The following is a 21,110-nucleotide window of genomic DNA, read 5'->3' as shown; positions in this document are numbered from 1 at the left end:
GACCCAGTGTTGAGATCATGCCCTCCTCACAGGGGGACGGCACTTGGATTGACTGCTGAGCGCTGCCACGAGCCAGCCCTTGGCCTGATCACCACCCCTCGCAGATTCTCTGTCATCGACTTAATTTAACCCCTGAAAACAGGCCCTTGAGGAGGCTGGTGATGTCGTGGGAGTTACCTTGGCCCAGAAAACAGAAATCCTAAATTTCATAAATGAAGCCACGTACAGACATGCCGATAGCATGCCAATACAACTCAAATGAATCAACTATGCATGCCACTGATAAAAGAATAAAAAGAGATGAGGTGCAAAAGACAGCTCTGGGGAGTTTGACAGAGCTGCGCAAGTGTCCTTAGTCCTCTTTTATTGTTAAATTTGAGTTGCAGCATGCTATCCTCCTGTTTTCAAGACTTGATTTTCAGTTCCCATGGGGCTCTGCAGGTATCCTGCGTTACTGGGAGCTCAACGGCGCTCCCGCGCGACTCGGGGCGCAGGCTCACCAGGGGGCGCAGCGGGCCGTACTTCTCCAGGGCGGTTCTAAAGGGCGTGGGGGTGCGAGGGGTGGAGCTCAGGTCCGCCTTGTGGTTGGGAGTGATGAACCTGCAGGAACACAGAAAACAACGGTCACACACGCAGACACAGACTGATCAGTGGCCCCTGGCCTCCAGAGAAACAGACAGCTCGAATCGCCTGTGTAAGCCATAGGATAGGATTGGCCTTGAAAATAATTTCAAATCTGGGAAGGCAAACACAATGCATTTGACCTTTGAACTTCACAGCAACAGCAGAACAGCCAGTGACGAACTACAAATGCCGGAAAAACAAAAAATATCCAATTTAAAAATAAAATGATAAAATATTACAAACATCTACTTTTGGTATGCTCTGTTCTTGTATATGCAAGAGCATTTAAAACTGAGAACAGGAGTCCTGTTCAGAAACAGAGACGTCCCAGCAGCCAGAACTGCTGTGGGCTATATCCTAAGAGGAAACAGAGGGTCTCTGCCCATCGGGGGTCTGTACGCACACAGAGCCGTCTTTCTGGTTGAGGGGGGTCTTGTCCCGGTGCAGGGGGGTGCTGACAATGGCCTTCTGGCTGCAGACGGGGGTGGAAGTGAGCGAAGGGTTCTCCAGGTCCAGAGTGTCCTGCTTGGTCCACATGTTGAGGAACTGCAGACAAGCACACGGACATGATCACTCAGCCACTGTCAGACCCTGTGCTACTGCACGCATAAACACATCAGCTACACTGCCCACTGCTAAATACCCCCACTAAAATACCCATATAGAACATGAGATACCAGAGACTCTCATTCGTAATGCCTGCCAAAATCCAAGACACAGGAATTTATACTGTATACTTACAGGTAGTAGACAAAAACAAGGAAAGAGCGGACTAAATAAGGGATGTTAAATATATAACACATGTAAATATATTAAAAGCGAGGGATTAGCAGGCTTAGGGTCATGTATGAGTATAAAGGACAGGCTTGTAGTTGCTTACAGTTATTACAATAATAATCCTTACATTTATATAGTGCTTTTCTGGACACTCCACTCAAAGCACTTTACAGATAATGGGGACTCCCCTCCACACCACCAGTGTAAAGCCCCACCTGGATGATGCACCAGTACACTCCCCACACACCAGCTCCCAGTGGGGAGGAGAACAGTGATGAAGCCAGTTCAGAGATGGGGATTATTAGGAGGGCATGATTGGTAAGGGCCAGGGGGAAATTTGGCCAGGACACTGGGATTACACAGCAAGAATAGAAAGACTCCTAGCTGGCTACAAGAAACATTAGGAAGCTGTGATTTCTGCCAAAGGAGGTGTTACTAAGTAGTGACTGACAGGGTGTCTAAACTTTTGCAAATGCCACACTTACTATTTTATCTTTTTTCAATCTGTCAAACCGAGCAAATAAATAGTAACTGTGCATTAAAATGTGCAGAAATATGTCCTGTTTAGGTCTGAACCCTGCAGAAGTTGTGTAACTTCTTTTCACTTAGAGATTCTGTGAAACATGCCCAAACATTTGCATCCGACTGTAGGGCTGCCCATGGTTTGTTGAGCCGGGCAACGTCATCCATGTGTCATGAGCTTCTCCGTCGCCAGATCCGAACCCAATCGAACATTAATGGGATGTTCTGGAACGATGGCTGAGACGGTGATTTCCACTTCCCCCAACGAGGTGTAGGATGATTGACTTCCTTGTGGAAAAATGGTGCCCTCGTGCAAAATTCCACAGAATTCCAGGTGTGTCTAGACTAGTCCGTAGTGCATAAAAGCCACACAGACCAGCAGGGGTGGCTCAATGCCCCTATTTTTTGTCCACTACCTGTATCTCAGCAGCAGCCAATCTGCGTTACCCTGTATCCAAGGGAAGATTAGTTAGATAATGAGATGAAACACCACCTACTGATCACCGATAGCGGGGTACCTGCGAGGGCGAGAAGGGCAGGATCTTGACCGGGGTGCTCTTCGGGGTCATGGAGTCGTTGAGCTCGATCAGGCTGCTGCCGGGGGACTGCGCGGGGGGCCGGCGGCGGGCGCGGCGCGTCAGGATGGAGGGGGGCGTGGCCCCGCCGGGCGAGATGGGGATCAGCTCCCCGCGGCTGCCCCGGCTCAGCTCCTGCAGGGCGCTCCCCTCCAGCCGGAACTGCAGCACCTCGGAGCCCTGGCTGTCCTCCGACAGGTCGAAGGTGGCCAGGTCACACCAGCCTTCCAGGTCCTGGAGAGGGAGAGAGGGAGAGGGGGAGACTGAGGTCACGGATCACTCTCGCGGGGCTCCGGGTCCCACGTGGGTGCACAGCGACCCTCTGCACCAGCAACGCCTGGGGTCACCGCGCCCCTCAGATCCACTGTAACGTACGCGCAGATCAGCCTTCCTGTTTCAATACCAATAAGCCAATGAAGTTTGCATTTAAAAAGTGCCGTAAAGGCGAAGATCTACTATGGACAGCTGACATTTTAGATATTGTCAGCATATGGCACCGATATGCATCAGATATGCACCAATAAGCCAAGGTCGGAGACAGAGAAGCTGCGAAATAAAGATCTGAAACTCCACGTGCTTCATTCCCAATGGCATGAAAATACTTCACGGCAGACAGGTATACTACCAACCAGAATAGTTAGGACCCCCGTCCTGTCTGGTTTTCAGAGCAAAACAGCGGCTGACAGGGTTAGGACTTATCACTGAGGGTCCTACTCACTACACCCTCAGGACGCACCCGGTGAACAGAACTGCTAATACCACATCAACAGAACAAACCCCCTCCTCTCCAGTCACTCTAACCCCTCACTATACACTCAGTGACAGTTCTATCGTTTTTTTTAATTCGTCACAGAACACTCTGCAGAACGGTGAACTGGTATTTTGGCAAGCCAGAATAGCAGCTCTGAAAAGAATAGCTTTAAACCTCAAAAGGATCCACTATAAAGACAAACTAGAATTCCTCTCGACTATCAGAGTGGCTTTGATTCTGCTCAGGCAAAAAAAAGCCTGAACGTTTTTCAGATGAGGCTCAAACAGGTACGTGTCAAGTAAAAAAAATAAGTGCTCCCAAGCAGGGAAGAAAAACGTTGAACCCTTTAATGCACCACTCGGAGAAGTGGATTAACAGACCCAAGATCACTCACGACAGACGAGATGCACTTTTTTCATGCTTCTCTCCAGGGCAGAAAGAAATAAAATTAGCCAGCAGCACCACATTCTGAGCTCAGACCCGATTCCAAAGCCCAAAGCACCTCACCCTAAAGTCACAGCATACCGATACGCTAAACGCACTCCAAGCACTAGGCTTGTTATATTGACATGTCGTTTTAAACAATGCAATGCATGTCTTTCAGTTAGGAACTGCTTAATAGGTAGGACACACAGAGGAGGGATAAATACTCAAACTGAGATGTCAGTATCAAAGTACTTCATGGATCAGTACTGGGACCAGTGCTCCTCTTAATATAACGTAGATTTTGGTGGTCAGGAGAAGCCAAAATAGAAGGATTATCAACTATTTTACAAACTGTAGAGAAGAAGAGACAGAATACAAGACTGTAAAAATCACGCAAATGGCCTTTAATGTAGGCAAGTGCAAAGTGTTACATACACACAGCACAAACGAGCCTTTTCTAATGGGAAATGCTGAACTTCACACATCTATGAAAGAGACTTAATTGTCTGTGTTCATAGTTCCATTTACTAGGCAAGGCAAAAAAAACTGCCAAAATAGTACCATATGCATTAAAAATGCATGATTTATTTCAAGGGGTGTTATTACAATTGTACAGTGCACCAGAACAGAATACAGTGCACAATTTAAGTTACTGCTTCAGAAACAAATACACTCCTGTCCTGGAGCTGAATAATGATGTGTGTGAGTGATGCATTCCCAAGCTTAAAGGGATGTCCTACACGTTTTACCCAGCCATGTTGTTGAAGCCGATAACCTTGCTTTTTTCAATTAATGGCTGAAAGGATTCGGACTAATTGGCTACTAACCACCGAGAGAGCCAGATGGGGTGAACAGCCTTCACTCGTTGCTCTTATGAGTCAGGCAGCAGGTTAAGAAATTCAAATGTGCTCATGAAGCCTGTACTTGAACTTGGTTCAAAGCCCTGAACCCAAACCAAGACAATTATTTACTAATCAGCCTTGCTGACTGAGTGCGTCTCTCTTCTGCTCAGCTCTCTCTCAGCGGGACGCATCAGGGAAAGCAAGCGGCGCGGTCTGTTTAGCAGGGCACGTCAGCACCGCCTGGCTGGGGACGTCACTGGAGTAAAGAAAGTTCACCACAGAACTGCTTTAGGCCTGTCCCAGTACTACCATCACAATCGACTTCTGTGGAAGCTTTCCTGACACATCAGCCAAAAAGGCAGACCCTCAACGCGCACAGCACCAGCAGCTAGTCCGATCTCCCTGCTGCGTAACGGCAGGCACTCTGTAGCTTTGGAGACTGTAATCGCTACGCGCAAAACTGCAACTTGCAAGAAAAATTTTGAAACTCACAGGAGACAAGGTAGTGGACATTATTTTTTAATGCTAAGAAATCTTAAAGCAGCATGAAATTCATCGGGAGATGCACAATAACCAAATGGAATGGTCGCTAGTGTTCGTTAGAACTCAAGGCCACTTTTGACAAATGAAAACAAAACAAAAAAAAACTGAGGTCGCTTCCAAAGTACTCAGGTCTCATACACACTGATTAAAGGTTTAGTTAGGTCTATAAAAGAAATGGCTGCCATAATTCTTAAAGATTAAAATGAAAAATTATAACTCCCATGCTCATGTATCAGAAAAAGCAGCTATAGAGTACTATATTCCGCATGCAACTTAGTTTTAATACAAAAAAACGAACATGATTTTGATGTTGTAGATGAAGTTTGCTCAGTAAATATGCATACGTATTTCATATACCATACATTAGACCACAAAGCACCACAGATTCAGATTCGCCAGCATCCCAGGACTACATTCACGCGTTTTAACACTATATAGAATGATTTTTCCGAAATGCTAAATAAGGTCCTGACAGTTAAACCTACTGGGCTACGTAAGCACATGATGGGGCGACATTATGATACACGCTTTCACCAACAGAAGAAATAAAAGGGACGCTGAGGGAATGCTCACTCCCCTTCTCCACAAGTTACTGCCTCACACATCGCTGACATTGGAAATTCATTTTTCCTGCAGATGGGAGAGACAGGGACCAGTGTTCATGTCCACTCGCACCAGGGCCAGAGCCCTGAAATCCACACGCTCCACATAGCTCGTTTCCCCCCTTGTACTACACTCCGGCACGGACCACTGTTAACGGGCGGGCTATCTGCCATCCGCGCTCTTGAGCGCCTCCCTGTACAGGAGGAGCCTCTCGGTCGTGTGGGGGGGCAGCTTGCTCCTCCTGGCCCGCACGATGCAGCCGGCCAGCGGGAAGAGCCGGTCGAAGCCCCCCGAGGTGGCCGGCACGGCCAGGAGCTTCCTGGACAGGCTCTGGAGGCGGGGGAAACGGGCAGCCTCCTTCCAGAAGGCCTGCGGTGAGGCGTCGCCGTCCAGCAGGTTCTCCGCCAGGTAGAGGTCCACCTCGGAGAACTTGGCGGTCTTGGCCGGGGGCTGGAAGAAGCTGAAGATCTTCTTGTGCTTGAGGTTGGAGCTCACGGGGCCGGCTGACTCCGCCTCTTCTGGGTCTTCCTCCTGGCTGTCCTCCTGCTTCACGCCCCCGTCCTCCTGAGCGCCCCAGACCCCCAGGTTGACCGCCGTGGACTCCACCACCATCTTGGCTTGGAACTTGGTCGGGGGGGTCAGGCAGGCGTCCTCCTGCTCCTGCTTCCCGTCCCGGAAGGGCTGCAGCTTGATCCGGGGGTCCAGCACCGTGGCCAGGATCAGGTCCCTCTGCAGGATGAGCGGCTGGAACCTGGCGTGCAGGCCAGCCCGCAGGCTCTTGCAGAAGTGCGCGTAGTTGGTGGACCTGGTCTCCAGGGTCTTGTCGAGGCCCACGAGCGAAGGGATGATGAGGGAGAAGGTGATCCCGTCGCCCTGCAGCACCTGGGTGGCCTCCTCGAAGGGCTCCAGCAGCCCGATGATGTCCAGGACCTGCTCCCGCTTGGCCCGCACCTGCGGCGGGGCGCTGGACGAGTCCTTGGCCTCGATGCGCGCCTGGGCCAGCAGGGTCATGACGGAGCCCCACACCGCCTCCTGCACCATCTTGCGCAGGGACACGAAGGTGGAGTTCCAGCGGAAGCTGCTGGCGGAGTGCGGCGGGGCCAGGGACAGCCCGCACTCCTTCACCAGCACCTCGGTCCAGTAGGCACTGCGGCGGAAGAAGGCCACCACGTTGTGCACCTGGGAGAGCAGATTCTCCACCACCCGCGAGCTCTTCAGGGCCTCCTTGATCACCAGCTGCAGGAGGTGGGCGATGCAGCCGGCCCGCGTCCCGAACTGGATGTCCAAGAACTCCATCTCGTCCATGGGGAAGAAGTCGGCCAGGAAGCTCAGGATCTCCTCCTCGTCGGGGTCGCTCTTATGGGCGGCGCACATCAGCCTGTAGTCGCAGAACAGGTCGTAGGTGGAGATGGCGCTCTTGGCCTCGCTGGCCACGACGTAGCCCACGTTGTGGGGGAACAGGCCGTAGCTCAGCAGCACCGCCTCCAGCTCGCGCGCCACGGCCGCCGTGACGTTCTTGCGGTTCAGGTGGCGGAAGGCCACGGTGGGCCGCTGCACGTCCCAGTGCTCGTCGAAGAAGTGCAGCTGGACGCCGATGACGGGCTCCCCGCAGCGGCTGGCCCACAGGTCCAGGGTGGCGTGGATGACGGCGTCGCCGCCGCCCGTGGCCACGCAGCTCTTCAGCTGCCTGATCAGCGTCGGCTTGACGTTCTTCTCCACCTCGTCGTACAGCTTCAGCCCCACCGCGCGCTGGGACAGCCGCGGGTAGCGCGGCTCCACCACGGTCATGAAGTTGCGGAAGCCGGAGCCCTCCACGAAGCTGAGCGGGAGCATGTCCTCGGCGATCATGCGCAGCACGGCCTCCGTGATGGCCTTCTGCCGGAACTGTAATGAGCCGGAGCCGGAGGGCTGGCTGCCGGCGTCCTGTACGGCTGCAGGCAAAGGGGAGATGGCCGCCTGAGGTGGGGAGACTTTTCGCGCCTTGAGCGCAGGGCCCTCCTTCTTGATTTTCACCTTTATCCTTTGACCCACTAAGTCCTTCATGTGTCTCGTCTGTAAGAGAGGAAAATGGGGAGAAAAACGGGACACGCTGTCAACGGCTGCTCAAACTCGTAGCCAGTCACAAGAGAGGAATTCAATCATCTACACGATTATTTCCTGAATTACGGAACAGAGTAAATGAACGATAGGAGCCCCTCCTGGACAGATGTGAGAAGGTTAAGAGCAAAAATCTAGTCCTCTCGGTCTCCAGCACACAGACAAAAAAAAAAGACTAAAATTACTCAATAACTATTCTGGGAGAGTAGCGACTTTTTAATAATTTTTAATAAAACAAGAAACGTAACAGTGTTCAAGACCCTTTTCATTTCATGAACTACCAAAATAGTTCCTACAAAATACCGCTCCTCTCCACAAGCTGAAGGGCACTAATGTAACTGCAACGGTGCGGGTGGACACGCGTCAATCAAGCCCAGAGAGCGAAGCTCAGCCAGGCTCAGGCTGGGATCGGCTCTCTGGTATGAAAGTGACACAGAGGCCGAGGCAGGACTCACCTTGATGTGCCGGAGGAAGTTGGAGGTGGTGCCGGGCTTCGAGTGGACTTGGAAATGACAGAGCTTGCAAGTCATTGTGGAAATGCCACCCTCGTGGTACCGCAAGTCTTTAAAAAAGGGCTTCAGCGAATCCGGGAGACATGACTCGCTCCTCTTTTTGCAGGCTGGCTTGAGGCGAGGAGAAGACTGGAATTTAAGTGATTACAAGTTGCAGGATCGACCTCAAGAAGGCACCCCTTCACAACCAGCACCTACGCTGCCTCCGCCCCAAAGGCGCGGTGTCACCCTGCCACGACCTAGGACCCACACGCTGCTCCTCGACACCGCCACATGCAGCGCAGCCGCCACACTGCCCATTTTAGCCTATCGCCGTGAGCTCTGCTCCCCGTGTTTGGCAGCAACACCTCTGCACTGATCACTGGCCCCACACATCCGACACCTGCAGGCACGCTCGCTCACGCCGCCGATCGCCTCCAATTAGAAACCAGGTCCAGACGGGCGGGGGAGAGGTGCAGCGCGCAGCAGCCAGTCAGACTGGCCGGGCGGGCACGTTCGGCCCTCCCGCGACCCCCCCCTGCCCCCCCGCCCGCGGGCACTAGGAGCGCGGAGAGGGCTTGCTCGGGACCCGCCCGCCCCAGCGGCCCCCCGGCGAGACTCACCCCCTCGATCAGCTCCAGCGCCTCCTTGAACGCGGGCAGGGGGGTGGGAGACAGGAAGCCCGCGCTGTCCACCACCCAGCGGCTGGGGCAGGGGTCTCCCGCGGCGTCCGCCTCGCTCTTAGGGGTCAGCGCGCCGGCGAGCTGGGGGAGGGGGGGGGACTTAGAGCACGGGGCTTCTCCCGGAGGGGGGCCTTTCGGGACCGGGGCTGGGTCCTGCAGGACAGGAACGGAGATACGGCTCAGCCGACGAGCTGCCAGGAGCATCTCTGCAGACAGGCTCCAGAAGCGGCCAGGATTCGTAACCTGATGCAACTTGTGGTGAAGACTTTCCACAACCAAAAACTCCACAGAGCCCCCGTTTGTCACCTGCTAACCGTCAGTGTCCAATCCTGAACACTCAAACTCAAAGTGGAAAAAAGTGACGCTGCCTTGAGAGACTACCCATGTAAATTTCCCGCGGTAAGGACTCCAGACTTCCATTCATGCACCGACATCAAAATCTACTGCGGCAGAACTCGGGAGTGTGGAAGAACCTCCCTGGACCCCTGAGGCATCAATCAGCCCAGCTGACCGGCGAGACCTCCTCACGGGCAACGTCAGAGCAAGGGCGGGGCTCCCGACTGGCTCCACCAGCACAGGCACGGGCCTGACCCGCTGCGTGCGCAGCTCCGTGAACACGGGTTCGAGCCCCCAGGCGATCAGGGACCGGGCTCCCCCAGCTGGGGCTGGAGGCGAGCGGCGGGGCTCTCTGTGAGCAGAGCGCGGAAGCTTGGCTCGCGGTTCTCTCACCTGCTCTGCCGGGACCGGCTCCGGGTCGACGTCCATCACCACGTCGCACTGGAACTCCACCTGCGGCGAGAGGGCAGCGGTCAGCCAGATAGCTCCTCTCGGCGGGCTTGGCTCAGCGTTACAGGCTGTGCAAACTATCCTAGAGAGGATCACGAGCTCAAAGCTTTCCTGGGCACACCTCAACACCGAAACCCAGCACTGATAATGATAAACCTAGTTACTAATGAAGGGTATCAATCCGTTTCTCTCAATTCTACCATTTCTGATTGATAGATAGATACTTTATTGATCCTGTGAGGGAAACTGCAGTGCAACAGCAGCTTAACACACACAACACAGCCACAGTGTAACAAATTCTATAATAGTACAATACATACAATACAATACAAGAGTTACTCACAGTCCGGACACACAAAGAACAGACTAGAACAGAACAGTACACAGAAAAATCGTATCACACATATGAATATAAATATAGATGTAAATATAGATACAGATATAAATATAGATGTAAATGTATTGCACAGGTCCCTGGCATATATTGCACAAAAAACAGTTGTAAACGGGAAAAGAAAAAGAAAGAGAACAGATGTAGCAGTAGATGTGTAGATGCGTTCAGTCCAGAAACAGGTCACTGTCAATGTTGCCCCTGCCCAGATGCAAGGTGGATGCGTTGTACAGTCTTATGGCAGAAGGCAAGAATGACCTCCTGTTGAGTGGGAGCTGTGTCAGTGTGCATTAGGTGTAAAGGAACAAGCAAAGATAACCTGCCAGGAAAGGCAATGTTTCAGCTGTCGAATCCTCCTCCTTTCTACATTTCAGCACAGAAGCGACCTGTTCCTTTTAATCATCGTGTCACTATGGGCTTTCAGAGATGCGCCCGAGGAATTTTCTATGAAACGGAACAAAAGGCGAGCTGGCCAGAGCCTGAGGGGCTCGCCTGAACTCGAGGAGCACGCTGCACAGCTGTCACCAGCGGACGACCCACGACAACGCGGTTTGGAAACCTCATCATGGTGTTTTACCCACTCAGGTTCTCAACAACCAGCAAGCACGCTTGGGTTTGGGTCATGAAAGCGGTTTCCTGTTTTGCAGTTACTCCTCTGCCCTGCAGTTTTGGGGTACAGGTTCCCCCCCCACCCTGCCTACCTCCTTGTCTTTCCCGGCGCACGCGGCGACAACCTCTCCCTGCTCCAGCTGGGGCACGACCGTCACGGCCTTGTCTTGGTCGCCGGCGTAGAAGCCCATCTCCACCTTGCGCTTGATGGTGGAGTTCCAGTGATTCTTCACGGCGTTGTCCGTCCTGCCAGGACACCAGCGAGAGGTTAACCGGCTTTGCCGACAGAAGCCCCGGTCACTCGAACCCGCCGCCTGCCTCGGGGCACGCGCTCCTGGCCCAGAAGGGCTCCAGCGCTTCTGCCCTGGGGGGGCTGTAACTCTCCGCACTGAGCTCTTCACCCAGCCTGATCCCGACTTCAATCAGGCCCAGGACCAAGCGGCAAGCATCAAAGACACTACAGATTTCCTGGAATAACCACCAACTTCATCTTATATAGCATCTCAAAGCGCTTTCGGGTAGGTGTAAGAGACAGTTTTAAGGACAGCAAGCAGTTAGACGTGCAGCAGGAGATACATGGTCATGAGAAAACTGACTTTCGCATGACGTCTGTCCGGAAGGAAAGGTTTGGGGTCTGGATCAAACGGCCTGACGCTGATATCCCTGGGGACAGAGTCCCAGAGCTCTGGGGCGTAGCGAGAGAAGGCCCTGTACCCCCCCCAGAGCAGAAACGAGCTTGGGGGACCCCCAGGAGACCAGCAGCTGACTGAGGAGCACGTACCTGCCCGGGAGCAGCTTGGCGATCTCGGCCCAGCGGTTCCCCAGGATGCGGTGCGCCTGGTAGATGATGCGGTCCTCCTCGGCGGTCCAGGAGGACTTCTTCACCTCGGGGTTGAGGTGGTTGTGCCAGCGCTCCCGGCACTGCTTGCCCAGCCGGCCCTTCAGGTGCTTGGCCACCATGGCCCACTGCTTGGTGCCGTACTTCTTCACCAGGTCGATGACCTGCGGGGGGGGGGGGGGGGGGGGGGGGGGAGAGGGGCGTCAGGGTGGGCAGCGGGGAGGCACGTGGACGCCCCAGTGCGACTGGACCAGTGGTGGTGGAGCCAGCAATAATAATAATTATAATTGCTTACACTTATATAGCGCTTTTCTGGACACTCCACTCAAAGCGCTTTACAGGTAATGGGGATCCCCTCCACCACCACCAATGTGCAGCCCCACCTGGATGATGTGACAGCAGCCATAGTGCGCCAGAACGCTCACAACACACCAGGATCAGGGGGGAGGAGAGCAGAGTAATGAAGCCAATTCATAGATGGGGATTATTAGGAGGCCATGATTGGTAAGGGCCAATGGGAAATTTGGCCAGGACGCCGGGGTTACACCCCTACTCTTTTCGAGAAACACCCTGGGATTTTTAATGACCACAGAGAGTCAGGCCCTCGGTTTTACATCTCATCCGAAGGACGGCGCCTGTTTACAGTATAGTGTTCCCGTCACTATACTGGGTAATTAGGACCCTCATGAGCCGCAGGGTGAGCGCCCCCTGCTGGCCCCACTAACACCTCTTCCAGCAGCAACCTTAGTTTTTCCCAGGAGGTCTCCCAGCCAGGTACTGACCAGGCTCACACCTGCTGAGCTCCAGTGGGGCTGCCAGTTGTGAGTTGCAGGGTGATATGGCTGCTGGCAAAGAGAGCTGGTAAAAGGCAGGGCCTGGTCACTGAAGGGTGCTTTGCACGGAGCTACTCTCCGGCCCACGGCTCTGGGCACCCCCCCCACGGCTCAGGGCTCCAGGGGCCTCCCCCCTCTCCGGCTCACAGAAGGGAAACGGCGTCTCTCTTTATCCTCTGCACTCACCTTCTCATCCTCCTCTTTCGTCCAGGGGCCCTTGATCAGGTCCGGGTTCAGCACTTTAAACCAGCGGTGCTGGCACTGGTGCTCCGTGCGGCTCTGGGGGCGAGAGAGATTGGCACCTTCAGCCAAACAGCCTGATGCTCAACAGAAGCCCAATATCACCCTGCTCTGTCTGGGGCGCGAGGAGCAAGACTGACACGGGGTCAGATTTCCTCGGAGGTCGGAGTTAGCAGGAGGCTCCTAAATACAGGGGCGAACTATTCAGCACGGTTCAGGACTTATTCCACGATCATCGGGACTGAATTCCTTCTTCCAGCCTCTGGCGGGGGGGGGACTTACTGGTAAGAAGCTGGCAATGGTCTTCCAGTCATTCTGGCCAAAATTCTGGACCAGGGTCTTCAGGTTCTCGTCCTGAAACCGAACAAGGCGAGACGTCAGTAGGCGCAAAAACAGGACCAGCTTCAACACGGACCCAGACAGAACCGCCCAGACCCTCAGCGGAGCGGAAACCGGGGAGGCCGTGGGCGCCACCGCCGGGCGCGGGCGTCGGGGCGACTCACCTCCTCCTGCGTCCACTTCACCTTGACCCTGCCACTCTCCCGCTGCTCCGCCACGTCCGAGTCCGTGTCCTGATAGACCGTCTCCTCGCCATCCTCCCTGCGGCACAGAGGGAGGTCAGAGGTCGGCAGCATCACCCTTGCCACACGTGCCAGCTCGACTGGTGTGGCTCCCACCCCAACCAGCAGGGCCACACGGCAGGGCAGAGGCGAGGAAAACCCACATCTGCATGGGGGGAACATGCAGACTCCACCCGGACTGATCCCCTCACACACACACACACAACGAACCTCAGCCCCTGTTATTTTTGTTTCCAATTAACACCGATGATACACAACAGGCTAACAGCTGGCATGCCAGGTCTTTCCTGCAGTACAGCATGATGCAGTCTATTGGTCACGTCCCTACTTCCAGTATCCCAGGATCTTATGAGTTTCCACACCCACTTCTCACAATTCCAGGGCAGAGCTCTGGTGAGCTGCGGACCACCTCGGCTCAACCTGGTTGACACCTCAGGCCCCGTGCTCAACACGTTGAAACACAGAACTCGCCTGGGGTCTGCGGCAGGACGTCTACAGCTGCGGCCACAGCCAATACCACGATCAATAAGGCTCCCTTCGTGCTTCGGACTGCTCAGCAGGCAGACGACACTGTCTTTAAAAAGACTCGCTGGAGTCATACTCTGCAGCAGCTTCACTTAGACGGAAGTATTTCTGGGCTACTGCAGGTCACACGCAGTTAAAACCCCCTTGTAACAGCTGAAGATCGAAATCCCCCTAACATCCCTGCACGTGTCTCCTTGGCTGCAGTACGGCACTGTGTGGGCAGAGGGCGTGGGCCCTGCTTCCACTTATATAGCACTTTTCTGGACACTCCACTCAAAGCGCTTTACAGGTAATGGGGATCCCCTTCACCACCACCAATGTGCAGCCCCACCTGGATGATGCGACAGCAGCCATAGTGCGCCAGAACGCTCACCACACATCAGCTATCAGTGGTGAGGAGAGCAGAGTAATGAAGCCAATTCATAGATGGGGCCATGATTGGTAAGGGCCAATGGGAAATTTGGCCTGGACACCAGGGTTACACCCCTACTCTTTTTGAGAAACGCCCCTGGGATTTTTAATGACCACAGTCAGGACCTCAGTTTTACGTCTCATCCGAAAGGACAGCGCCTGTTTACAGTAGAGTGTCCCCATCACTACACTGGGGGATTAGGACCCACACAGACCGCAGGGTGAGCGCCCCCTGCTGGCCCCACTAACACCTCTTCCAGCAGCAACCTTAGTTTTTCCCAGGAGGTCTCCCAGCCAGGTACTGACCAGGCTCACACCTGCTGAGCTCCAGTGGGGCTGCCGGCTGTGAGCTGCGGGGTGATACAGCCCTATCTCAAGAAAGCTTCGTTACAAACCGCTACAGGGAAGCAAACGGCACAACAAGAGCACGTGTATAAAGAGTCTTGCACAACCCGTCCACTGCGAACAGCGCTGCCCTGAGACCCCGGAGCGGAAGAGCCGCTCCGTTTCCACCGTCTCCCCTCAGGCCCTCAATAACACAGCCGCCGGCCCGACAAAACAACCAGCTTCCCGCACAAGACGTGCTTTCACACAATACCGATACTCCCTAGCGAACCTTAAATAAAAAAACAGTCAACAACTGCGATGACGCCTGGTCCCGACTGCGACTGGGGCACCGGAACCACCGGCACCGAGCGACCGGAAAACGTCTTTTTTTTTAAAATAAAACCTGGGCCCGCAAAGGTCACCGTCGGCCAGGTTTCGTGTCAAAACCCTCGCGAGCGCAGAGCTGCACCCCCAGTCCGGAGAGGGGGAGAGGGCTCCCCGACTCCTCACGCGAACAGCTGTTCGGGCCGCCCGATGACGTCACCCCCCCCCCCGCGCCACAACTGCTACACAACGGTGGTTCCACGTTTCAAACAACCCAAACGTCTGAAAGGGTTTAAGGATTGCTGGAGCACACAACGTTACGCAAACATGTACTTTCTTAGTGTTGGGGAGAACCTGCGTTCTAAAGCATCTGCAGACAATTGTTCAACCAAGTTTGTTTGCTTGGGGGAAAAAGCGCGATCATTAATTTCATCTTTAAAGACGATAACGTGGGAGTTCTCGGTTTCATCTTCCGTCCGTCGAATTTCAGCCCCAAGGGGCATCGAAGACCTGAGACGAAACTTGGGAGCAACTCGAGTTGCCTCGGCAGCTCCCCACCCCACCGCCGCAGTCGCGAAAGAGATTTAGCAATAAATCAAATATTTCCGACAAGCTCCAACACGTGCACCTTTTAAAGCCTTTTACTAGCTTCCAGAGCTAAAAAAAAACAACAAAACAAAGCTCCAAAAAACGAGCCCCGGTTTGCAAACTGTCCGGACTGGCGGGGGGAGAAATCGCGCGATTATTTCAGCAAAAAAAAAAGCGCTTAAAACCGCGCAATGGAAGACGCTGCCGTGCGTTTTGTACCCAAGTTGTTACGGCGGCTTCAGCTACGGCGATGCACTTTTGTAAATACCCAGAGTTTATTCTCTCCCCCCCGGCTCCCGGATTACAATAGTATCGGCGCTCCTTACCCGCGCGGCCACCAGGACATTTCCCCTTCCTGCGCTCCGGAGCCCCGAAACCCCCAGAAACCTGCGACCGCAGCCTCCTCTCCGCGCCGGGCCTCCCGGTCCTGCCGATTTTAAAAAGCCGGGAGGAAATATCCCCGGGTTTTTTTCTTCCCTGCCTCCCACCAGGACTGCGCGGTTTCGGGGGCTCGCCAGGCGCTGCTCGCGCTCCCAATCGTTTCTATCTCGCGCCGAGTCTCTCCCCGGAGTGACGCGCGCGCGCGGGAGGGGGAAACAGGAAACTTGGCGGGTCGCGCGCGCGGCCGCGTCCCGCCCAGAGTGAGCCGGCGCGCGCGCGCCCGCGGCCGCTGGGTCACGAACCGGCCACACTCGCGTCCGAGACCCGCTGTGAGGGACAAGTGCGGGTTTATTCCGCTGCCGAAAGGAGAAGAAAGGAAACACAGCGTTTCGGGTGCGAGCGGGAGAATTTTAAATTCAGCACGTTGTAATTTTAATATTGGTTTTCGTACTGCCCTGTTTTTCTTACACCCGAAGAAGGCTCCACAGCCGAAACGTTGTTTCCTCTCTTCTCTTTTGAAGAAGAAATGGGCTTGATAACTGCCCATTTAACACCTAAAAAGCACACGACCCTGTGCAATACTGTAAGTGGACAGGGGGGAAAAGCGAGGTTTCATTTTGATGCGATTTCTACATACCAGATACAAGCTTAGCACACATTTCTTTGACACTGGAAGTTTATTTTATCCTCGCACAATCAACTACAGTTCGCCCCCCCCAAAAAAAATATTTTACTATCCCGTGGTAGCACACGATTCCCATCACACGTACAACCTCGCTCGAGCGACTGGTACCATGTATTCATGTAGACGGCTTAGAATAACTGCACCTTGACGATCAGCTCGGTGCTGTCCGGGAGGGTCCAACCTGCCCGCCTGCTCTGAGCTCCGGGCCTGCCGACCCCACACGCACGGCACGGCACGGCGCACATGATCACTGACCCACACTACACACTTAACCAGGAGTTCATTGTTTATAAAAGTAATAGCGTGGCCTGTAATCCGGAGAAAAAGAACTGTAAAGTTCTCATTGAGTTTTCACGTTAGTGGTTGACGGTTGCCAAAGACGGGGGGTCCTTTAGCCCAGCTAACTGGTTTGTTAACAGTTAATTGATCCGGAGAAGGTCGTCCAGCCGTTTCTTGAGAGAAATCAGCGTATCAGCTTCGACAAAATGGCTGCGTGACTTTTCCAGACTCCCCCCCCAATCGTTTGTGCAAAAACAAACGCGCCTCTTGTTGTCAGTTTTTAAACACATCCCCCCCGCAAATGACGCTAATTACGGATCGAATATAAATAGGAGAGCGGACGATATAAAACAAGCCGAAACTCACCTGCTGGCTCATGTGATTAAGGAGAGACCATGGAAGATGAGCTTCACCGGGCTGGTAGGCAACCCTTTCGAAAAGCTCAATAACTCCTTTACAAGAAATTCAGGCTAATCGGTTTTGATTTTAATCTTTGCAAGCCAAGGTCCATTTTGTGCCGAACTATGTCCGGTGGGTACCTTCCTAAGGCTGCCTCGTTCTCTTCGCTTTCGTCCGATTGATCCTTCTCATGCGTGCGGTGGGAGTTACATTAAGGACATTAAAAGACGTTACTTTACACTCTGAGGCCGAAGCAAGTTTCGGTGCAAAAATTCTAACCGTCTAGTACGCGAGACAAAGTTTGGTACTAACTTTTAAAGCCCTCTAAATACTAATTCGAGAGGTGTGTGTGTGTATATATACACTGGGGGGGGGGAACCGCAACATTTTCTCGAATGAGAATACTATAATTACGTCTTGTTTTTTTTTAAACCAAATTGTCGGTTTGTTTTAAGCTCTCTGACCTACAGTACAGTTTGTGCGGTGAGGGATTGCAACTTGCCAATCGCACGAAAGCTCGTTAGGTGCTCTTTGACCCAACGAGGTCCAGGTGGAGTAAAGCCTGATTGGGTTACCTTTTAAAAAGGCCTTAATTCAAAGTTTAGGTCATGGCAAGAAAAAGGCCACACTTGGTGTTTTCTGTGCCTTCCATTACACCTTGAATGTCACGAGAAGTAAGGGAGAGGGCCATTGGCATGCTGCAGGCATGTCATGTGCCAGCATTGCCAGACATTATGGAGTAAGCTTCTACACTGTCCCGACTGCAGAGAAGGTTTCAGCAGACTGGCAGGACAGATGACCGTCCAAGATCTGGTCGCCCTCAAGTGACCACACCAGAGCAGGAGCGACACGTCTATCTGAGAGATCGTTTCAGATCTGCCACCTGTACTGCTGCTGAAACTGTTGGCAGACGCAATGCCCGCATCGGTGACGGGGCAGTGAGGTTTCATGCTGCTGGCCTTGGAGCAAGGTGACTTGTCAGGGGCCCTCTACTCATACCTAGATATCCCACCTGACTGGCTTGGGCCAGACAGAGGCTGCGATGGACTCGTCAGCAGTGGCATCAGGTCCTCTTCTCAAATGAGTTGCTCTTTAACTCGTGTGGAGGAGTAGGTGTTTCTTTGTGTATGTGCATGTATGAAGGGTTTGACTGTGGATTGCTCGCTTCTGAAAAGCTACATTTCCATGTGTGCTGTTATAAGATATGTCCCCAGATCCTCACTAACTTTTACAGATGCACTACAGGAAGCACACTGACAGGCTGCATCACAGTGTGGTATGGCAACTGCAGTGCTGCTGACTGCAAAGCCCTACAGCGGGTGGCAAAAACTGCCCAGTCCATCTCTGGGGTTAACCTCCCATCTATCCAGGACATTTATGACAGATGGTGCTTGAGGAAAGCTCTAAGCATCATCAAAGACCCCACACACCCCAGCTACAGACTTTATGATCTGCTGCCATCTGGAAAACAGTACTGGAGCATTCGGGCCCGGATAACCAGACTCGGAGACGGTTTTTACCCCCGCACTATCAAACTGTTAAATTCCCAGCCACTCTCTCACCTATGATCTGAACCTCACAGTGCCTTCTTTCTTTCTTACCAAAAATCCAAACACACATTGAAAATCTACCTCTACCATACATGTCAAAAGCTCACTCCCCATAACTTTTATCCCTTTATTCTATTTTGTTGATGCATATTTTTGCACATCGTTTGTTTTTTGCACACTGCCTGTTGTCTTTCTTTTGCTACACAATTGTTTTTTTTTTCCTCTTTGTACTATTTATGTCCGAGAGCTAGCTAAATAGCATTTTGTTATACCATATACCATGTATATGAGTGTAATGACAAACTTGATACTTGAACTTATTTGGTTGCACACTGGCTGATGGGTGTAAACTGGTACTGAAGTTGTCTCATGATGGGCTGCCACAACGCTGCACATGTGATCAAAGCTGGAGATGAAACGGCATGATCCCTGGCTGATAATTACACTGGGGCAGAAGTGATTGGCCTGTCTTTCCTCTCCAGGCTCCTCGGACCTGTCCATGCTCTGTAGCCAGGAGAGCTGGTCCTTCCCAGACCTGGAGAAGGCGTTCATCCAGGACCACAGCCTGTCCATCTCGGCTCTGTCCGGCCTGGCTCCCCGCTCGGAGATCGTAGTCGAGTATGTGGAAGGGCATGCTGGGATGCTTGCTCCCCAAAACCGCTCGCCGGCCCTCCTGTCGCCTTCCCCCATGCTCCTGAACGTCTCCCTCGCAGCCCGTCAGCCGGGGGTCACCTCCGCTCCCTTGAACAGCAAGTCTTCCACTCCCTGCGAGGGACAGTACCCCAAAAAGCCCACGCTGCAGAGCTCCCCCGAGCTGTCGGGCTCCGACCTCTCTGTGCTACCACCGGCCGCCCAGCCCCCTTGGGAGATCTCCCTGATCAGAGGCATCCAGGACAGCCCGCAGTCCCCCCTGGAGTCCAGCCTGCTGGACGTGGCCGAATCCACCTGGAGCCCTGCCCTGAAGTCGGCCCCCTGTTCCTTTCACGAGGGCTCGAACTTGCCCTGGGGTGGCCTGCCTAACCAGGCCAACCTCAGCACTGATCTCCACAGGTCCTGGAAGGAGTCGACCACTCTAGGGTATGGCCACGCCCCCTCTCTCGCCCTGCCCTTCACTGAGGACCAGTGGCAGAGGTACATTTCCACCACGTCCTCTGGTGCAGAGAGCAAAGATCCTGGCCTGAGCGGCTAACCAGTTCCAGAAACCTATGCAGGGCTTGAAGGGGAGCAGTTTATCGATTCAAAAGTACCGTTTAAAATGATGCTTTTACACTTGGGGCTCCCCATCAACTATACTTCACTTCAGGCTGTGAAGTGTAAGAAGATATGAATGTATTGGGGAAGGATAGTGTTGTCAGATTTGAAATGTTTATAGAGTTAACTTATTTCAAGCATTAAATAAATAAAAGTGACTTCAAATAAGGGGTTTTTCCTTGTCTTTAGTAGTTGCGTCAAAGGCCAATCTTCCAGTTTAAAATTGGCCATGTAACTAGAGAACTGAAATACCACACCCGAATGTGTGAATTGGGGGTGGTGTTACTTTCAGCTTGGATTCCAACATCCAGCAAGAGATTATGGAACATGCTCCAAATCAAAGGAGCAGAACATTGGAACTAAACTATTTTGTAATACTGAAAGGTTAAGCAGTAGCTCAAAAAGAACAAGGGTTCAGGTGTGGACTCCCCTCCAGCACCTTTTGTATTAAAGCCCCTTTTATAGGGGGAACTGCAATGCTATTTTTATATTTTGAGTTGGAAAGAATTGGCGATGAGGACTGTTTCAAACTACAGTGCAAGTATGCTCATTGCTGTCATTGTCTATGACTTGGAAGGAGTGAACAAAACATCCAGCGGTGTGAGGCAGCCCTCTTACACTGTAAACAAGCTGGTGGGAGAATGCGTCTCTTTTGACCGACTAGAAATCCTAGTCTTGCTCTTGTTGACAAGTCTTGAAATCTACTTAACTCTGTGGGGAGATCGTGTTGGAACATTTTTTTTTTTTTTGCAGTGGGGAAAAATGTGTGCTGCACAACCTGTACATTAGTCATTTACAGGTACTAGTGATCAGGAAGGGCCATTTCACATCCCAATTCCCAGAAACTCTTGAGCAGGGCTTTGCCACAAAATGGCAACTGTATATTACTTTCGCCAAGTTCATGATTTTGTGCTTGCCATCCATTAATATACTTAGTGAGATGTAATAACTGATCTGGACAAATTGGGACTGCAGTTTCTCCCCCCTTCAACACCCTTTAAGAAGCAAATCCTGTATTTCAGCAACATGATGGTTCAATGAAGTATCCTTAGAACTCGCAAACAGGACAAGCAGAGTGCATACAGGCCTTAGCCTGGTCAGGTGTAATTAAAACTGACCAGCATAACTATAACACCCTTTGCCTTAATTCACTGTTGAATGTCTTGGGCTGATAGATC

The 21,110-nt window shown here is 52.8% G+C and overlaps 2 protein-coding genes across 3 annotated transcripts; one reads left to right on the top strand and one right to left on the bottom strand.

Moving 5' to 3' along the window:
* Positions 1 to 4,059: 4,059 nt before the first annotated feature.
* On the bottom strand, positions 4,060 to 15,999 carry mybl2a (v-myb avian myeloblastosis viral oncogene homolog-like 2a). The gene is made up of 10 exons (XM_069179412.1): positions 15,714 to 15,999; positions 13,135 to 13,231; positions 12,914 to 12,985; positions 12,578 to 12,670; positions 11,502 to 11,722; positions 10,813 to 10,966; positions 9,664 to 9,723; positions 8,875 to 9,087; positions 8,216 to 8,401; positions 4,060 to 7,715 (listed from the first exon to the last, which is right to left on the bottom strand). The coding sequence occupies exons 1-10, from the start codon at positions 15,731 to 15,733 to the stop codon at positions 5,826 to 5,828; spliced, it is 3,006 nt and encodes a 1,001-aa protein (XP_069035513.1). The 5' UTR covers positions 15,734 to 15,999; the 3' UTR covers positions 4,060 to 5,825.
* A 1,050-nt stretch (positions 16,000 to 17,049) lies between these two features.
* On the top strand, positions 17,050 to 20,100 carry LOC107079561 (uncharacterized). Of its 2 annotated transcripts, none has more exons than XM_015364715.2 (2): positions 17,050 to 17,152; positions 19,164 to 20,100. In XM_015364715.2, exons 1-2 carry the CDS (start codon positions 17,128 to 17,130, stop codon positions 19,868 to 19,870), a joined length of 732 nt encoding a protein of 243 aa, XP_015220201.2. In that variant the 5' UTR covers positions 17,050 to 17,127; the 3' UTR covers positions 19,871 to 20,100. The 2 variants fall into 2 exon arrangements, with proteins under 2 accessions (XP_015220201.2, XP_015220202.2); XM_015364716.2 differs by lacking the exon at positions 17,050 to 17,152 and adding an exon at positions 17,174 to 17,263.
* Positions 20,101 to 21,110: the final 1,010 nt, after the last annotated feature.

The sequence above is a fragment of the Lepisosteus oculatus genome, chromosome 16, assembly GCF_040954835.1.
Source record: "Lepisosteus oculatus isolate fLepOcu1 chromosome 16, fLepOcu1.hap2, whole genome shotgun sequence".
Taxonomy (NCBI): domain Eukaryota; kingdom Metazoa; phylum Chordata; class Actinopteri; order Semionotiformes; family Lepisosteidae; genus Lepisosteus; species Lepisosteus oculatus.
This window is presented reverse-complemented; position numbering and strand designations above follow the sequence as displayed.

Excerpts from the sequence above, each read along its gene's own strand:
- mybl2a (XM_069179412.1), bottom strand. The coding sequence starts at position 15,733 with ATGTCCTGGTGGCCGCGCGG. Across the intron at positions 12,671-12,913 it reads CCATTGCCAGCTTCTTACCA|AGCCGCACGGAGCACCAGTG; the intron begins GTAAGTCCCCCC and ends TCTCGCCCCCAG. Across the intron at positions 7,716-8,215 it reads ACTTCCTCCGGCACATCAAG|ACGAGACACATGAAGGACTT; the intron begins GTGAGTCCTGCC and ends CCTCTCTTACAG.
- LOC107079561 (XM_015364715.2), top strand. The coding sequence starts at position 17,128 with ATGGAAGATGAGCTTCACCGGGCTG. Across the intron at positions 17,153-19,163 it reads AGATGAGCTTCACCGGGCTG|GCTCCTCGGACCTGTCCATG; the intron begins GTAGGCAACCCT and ends TTTCCTCTCCAG.